General features: G+C 42.8%; 1 protein-coding gene across 2 annotated transcripts; it reads left to right on the top strand.

Moving 5' to 3' along the window:
• Nucleotides 1-762: 762 nt before the first annotated feature.
• LOC148009313 (uncharacterized) lies at nucleotides 763-3,344 on the top strand. Of its 2 annotated transcripts, XM_087673620.1 has the most exons (3): nucleotides 763-998; nucleotides 1,146-1,921; nucleotides 2,012-3,344. In XM_087673620.1, exons 2-3 carry the CDS (start codon nucleotides 1,223-1,225, stop codon nucleotides 2,921-2,923), a joined length of 1,611 nt encoding a protein of 536 aa, XP_087529746.1. In that variant the 5' UTR covers nucleotides 763-998; nucleotides 1,146-1,222; the 3' UTR covers nucleotides 2,924-3,344. The 2 variants fall into 2 exon arrangements, with proteins under 2 accessions (XP_087529746.1, XP_087529745.1); XM_087673619.1 differs by having other exon boundaries at nucleotides 854-998; nucleotides 1,146-3,344.
• The last annotated feature ends 1,681 nt before the right edge of the window (nucleotides 3,345-5,025 follow it).

The following is a 5,025-nucleotide window of genomic DNA, read 5'->3' as shown; positions in this document are numbered from 1 at the left end:
ACATGAACATACCATTGAGGGTTTACTTGCATTAAGAAGATGCCATGTATATCCCCCTTACAGAGGATTATCGTTGGACCCTAAACTTCATTTCAACTCATACCAAACTCTTCATTCAAATTCTAGGAGGAAACAAAAGTAAGGTAGTACTAACCTCAATATGCTTTATCTTCATTTATATTGGTAGTGAGTGGCATTCCACTTGACTTTTTGAACATTAAAATAGTGTAATGGGCAATGTTCAACTAGGACATAGTGGAAACTGTTGAAGCCAAAATAGCAATGGATAGTTTGTACAACAAAGGAAAGATCATAAGTCCAATTTTTGAAACTGCCCATCATCATGCTTGCCATGAAAATTGAGTTGGATGAAGGCTAACTAAACAAACTACTTATCTTTAAATAAAGCATAAAAAGAACCATTGTGCCAATGGGGCCATGGTCTAGCGGTTGGAGTGTGCATTGAGTTATTGAGGTGTGTGAGTTCAATCTTTGTGCCGTCCCTTGAGGCATGATAGCACATCTATTGGCGTCCAAAAGAACCATCGTCCATGGTGACTTGATCGTTCCAAGAAGGGTCAAGTTCCAAACACAATAGGCTGTAGTCTTCCAATTTCCAAGCACAATAGGCTATAGACTCTCTCTAAATGTGTTTCAAGTCCTTCGAGAAATTAAGAGACAAGTAAATTTCCAACTAATGCGAAGGTGAAGGCGAACGCCGTCTTCCCGGTGTCTCAAAATGGAAGTTTTTCTGTCGAACATTTCAGAACCCCTTTCTAGAACAAGCAAAGAGAAAAAGCACAAAACGGATTTGATCTGTTTTTCCGACCATCGGTAGTGGGCCCCGACGCAGCCTCGTTCTACAATCTTTATAAATACCTAAGATATTGCCGTTTATTTGCTCGTCTTTTGAAGTACCCTTCTTCTCCAATCTATCGGCGGACAACTCATGTGCAACCTATTCCTGCATGTAATGAGCCCATCAGATCCTTTCACAGGTGCTTATGACCTGCAACAATACAGATCGCATTACCTGTTAATCCTGTTTTCCTTGCCCGTCATAATCCATCATGAGCATTGCCGTCAATCGCTATATACCAATTTAAGATCACCTTTACTAACTCCATGTTTCGATTTCGTTGCAGGAACAAAAATTTATATACATGCCGGGAGACAAATTATAGAGGGGCTCTGTATTTGACCAATTAGCTCCACTTCAAGTATGTCGTCATTATATTGGATGAGCTCGCCTAATTCCTGTGTGGAGGCCTGCAATATAATTGGTACGAGCAATGACATCGAAAAGATTGTGCACATGGAAAACAAAAATATGGTCTTCCATTCTCGAGAGGCTTATGATTATATCATAGGCCTCCATTCGTCCTCTTCATTGCCCTTGTGCATTGGTGAAGATCAGGACCTCCAACTATGCTCTACCATGGATATTCCTGCCCTTGATGATTATTCGCAAGACTGCCTTACCAGCCTGTCGACTTCACTGGTTCATGATAATGAACTGGCTGATGTTTTCGATTGCATAAACCATGCCAATTATCTGTTTGAGAATGCTATTGATAGATCTGCTCAGTGCAGTAGCACTAATCTAACCCCCTCTACGTCCAGGTCAGAGGACGGAAAAGATACAAGTAGTCAGGATTTAACATCAAGTACTGCTGGCTACGATCATGAACAGTCAGTTATATCAAATGTGTTCAAAAGCGCAAGCGCTTCTGTGCGTTCATTCTTAGGTAGCTGTAATTTGCTGGAAGATATGCTATCTGAGAGCTTTGCTACTTCGGCGACCTCGACTCATGGTGCCAGGCACGGCATTGATGATGGAGGTTTCATACTCGGGAATAGTCATGAAATCGGCGAAGCTCTGAAAATTGCTGGGTCTGAGGGGCACAGCCCCAGTAACATGGTAAGCTATGAGATATTTAGCGGTCAGAGTCCCTCAGCCGGAAGTGAATGCCAATCTTATGAGGGCCATGCTAATAATCTTGGGGTGCAGGATGCCAATAATGCAGTCAGCAGTACGACCACAGGGAGCAATACTATCAACAATGGAGCAGCGAGTTCGGTGGTGTTAAACCCAGATGAGCACTTGATGATTCTAAGCCGCAGCTGCGGGCATGATACTTGTACGAACTCAGAGTCTTACCAACTGCTGCAGATAAAAGGTGTTGATCAGTGCAGCGTCGGACCTACTTATAATAGTGGTAGCTGTGTAGGGGAGTTGGATTGGTTTGATGATCATAGGATGTGTAGGAGACTGAGTGCTTGTAGTACGATGGCCGATGGAGAATGCGCATCGTGCATGCAGGATCAGTCGGGGAGGTTTGAATATAATCACTGCGCGTCGGCAGGAGCCGATGAACGGTGTTCTTCATTTTTAGGTGCAGGCGCGGCGGGCGGTGGAAACGAGAATAATGAAATTAGCAGCAGACGCACTAGTGCTGCAGGAGACGATACTAAGCAGGATATTGAGGGTAATATAGAGTGGGGGGCGAAGGAACAGCTGTCGCCAGCGAAGGAGATGCTGTATCGGGCGACGGCGCTGAGCTGGCGGGAGGATGACGGGGAGGAGGAGGCGGCTATAATGAGGGCGTGGAGGAGGCGGAGGCGGAGGAGGAACGTGAAGGTGTCGAAGGACCCGCAGAGCGTGGCGGCGAGGCTGCGGAGGGAGAGGATCAGCCAGAAGATCCGCATCCTGCAGGGCCTCGTCCCCGGCGGCACCAAGATGGACACCGCCTCCATGCTCGACGAGGCCGTTCTCTACCTCAAATTCCTCAAGGCCCAGATCCACCAACTGTCCCTCTTACCTCCTCCTCCTCCTCCTCCTCCTCCTCCGCCTCCCTCTGTGCCCGGCCCCGGTACTACGAGCTCCCCTGTTCCTTATACCTGTTGGCTACCCCGCCGCTAATTACCTGCCTCTAATTTCCTGCTAACCCTAATTTCCTTCCCCTGCTGCCTGACCCAGCTGCTTCATTACAGCTTCATCCTATCGTTCCCCTTCACGCCAGTTGTATCACCCTTCTGACTTCCTGAACCCACACTTAAGGTGCCAATTTTGCCTCTTCTTCCCCCCTGTCTCCCCTATCCCCCCTCCCCCCCTTCCCGTTCCCACATCACACACTGACGGAACATGAAATCCCGCAGCTTCCCAGGCTCTATGAAATTCCTGCTACTGCTAGTTATTTTTTAGGAGATTTTACCCCCCTTTATAGAAGAAACATCTCTCCAGTCCCAGCATCCTCCATGGTTCACCTATCAGTCATTCTGCAAGTAGCACAGGCTCATATTGTTCATATTGTTCATATTCGCAAGAAATGCAACAACCTACTCTTCCAACTGGACTTCACTGCTGCCGTTAATGTTAGATGTCTTAATTACGTTTTACGTCTTAATGCGTCGTATAGTTGGCTGGTCATTTTTCCATGCTGTTGAAGAAAAATAAAAAACGGACATCCTTCGTGTTTCAAACAACGTTCAATAAAGTAGAGTCTAGACAATCCAGAAGGTCAAAAGCAACGTCTACACGTTTCAAACAAGGTTTAATACGTAAGATAGTGGTTTTGTTTTTGGGTCTAAAATTAATGGGATTGAGGTGTTTCCACGAAGTATTACATTCTAGGTGAAGTTTGATTGTGATTCGTCAACACACTACATTGATAGATCCTAACAACCCTTTGTCATCAACCCTTTCTCAAGCCACATGACAAAATTGCATTCTACTCATAGTCTTAGTGATGATTAATTGCTTGAATGCAATGGCAAGCTAGCAATGGTTAATGCTTATCTTAGTCTTGATTTTGAAGTATATCTTTGCATCTCCTTTGAGTCCATGACATTTAATTTGGACCTACACTCATTATTCCATTTTAATAGCAGATGCCAATGTGGGTGTAATGAGAGTGGAGTTCATTCCATTGACAATATGATAGATAGAGGAAATATTGACGTTTATTGCAATGCTAATTCACTTAGCTATTAGCCAAGTCTATCAACCCTACCTTTTGAAAGAATATTGTTATTGGTGTCAACATTAAACAAGTCGATATTAGAGTTGTTATGACATTTGTGAAATTCAGAAAGTAGTATTGACGCACCTACTTCTAAATTTCCAATACTAATTTGTAATGTGTTTATTTCCAAGGGCTTGATGTGCCCCTTAATGTAGACCTATGGTACAATTGATGTGATATGGATGTGGCTTAAAAATACAATGCATTAACAATGTATCCACTACCATTAATCCATAAAGCAACCAATCAACAAAAATGAAATATACATTGCAACAAATGAGAGATACACCATAAGGAATTAATAATGTAGTATATAGTATTCAATACAAACATGTGAGACACGTCTCACTCAAAAAGTTTATGTTGCAAGATTCCTTTTACAAATGTCTTGTAATATGATAAGATATTAAATTACCCATAGAAACTACTAAAATTCTAAGCAAACCATGCTAAGTATGACATGCTTAATATGCTACCAACAGCCACCATGATTCCATAATAGCAAAGTTCATCCTCTTACAATGGCTTCCTAGTCACATCTTGCACCACAAACAACCATATAAAGCAAGCCATTTTTATAACCTTGAGTTACTAGCTAATATTAATCCATTGAAATTGAATAATAACACACCTTTTGCCAAGTCTAATCCATAACATCTATATAAGCATGGCCAACCCATGTCTCACTCCATGCCTTTTCTCTAGAGTGAATGTTACCCTACCGATATATCCTTAAATTGAATGATTAAAATTTATTTGTTGAATTTGCGACAAGCATTGAATGCTACAATCAATAAATCAAAGAACCCAAAAAGAACATTGCATAATGCACAATACTTATGAAGACAACCTCAAAGGATGCCCATTTTCCATTCCCCCAAAGTGACATTTATCCCATTACCACCCTCATGTTGCCTCCCAATGTTTGTACTTGCTTCATTTGTTCTACATCTACTTCAACTTCTTCCTCTCCTTCTCCTCTAGCCACGATGGCTTGCCC

Source organism: Lygodium microphyllum, unplaced genomic scaffold, assembly GCF_053477565.2.
Source record: "Lygodium microphyllum isolate KBCC unplaced genomic scaffold, Lygodium_microphyllum_v1.1.10 scaffold_31, whole genome shotgun sequence".
Taxonomy (NCBI): Eukaryota; Viridiplantae; Streptophyta; class Polypodiopsida; order Schizaeales; family Lygodiaceae; genus Lygodium; species Lygodium microphyllum.
The sequence above is the reverse complement of the archived record's forward strand: the minus strand, read 5'-3'. Positions and strand labels throughout refer to the sequence as shown.

Coding starts and splice junctions, on each gene's coding strand:
- LOC148009313 (XM_087673619.1), top strand. CDS start 1,223: ATGTCGTCATTATATTGGATGAGCTCGCCTAATTCCTGTGTGGAGGCC.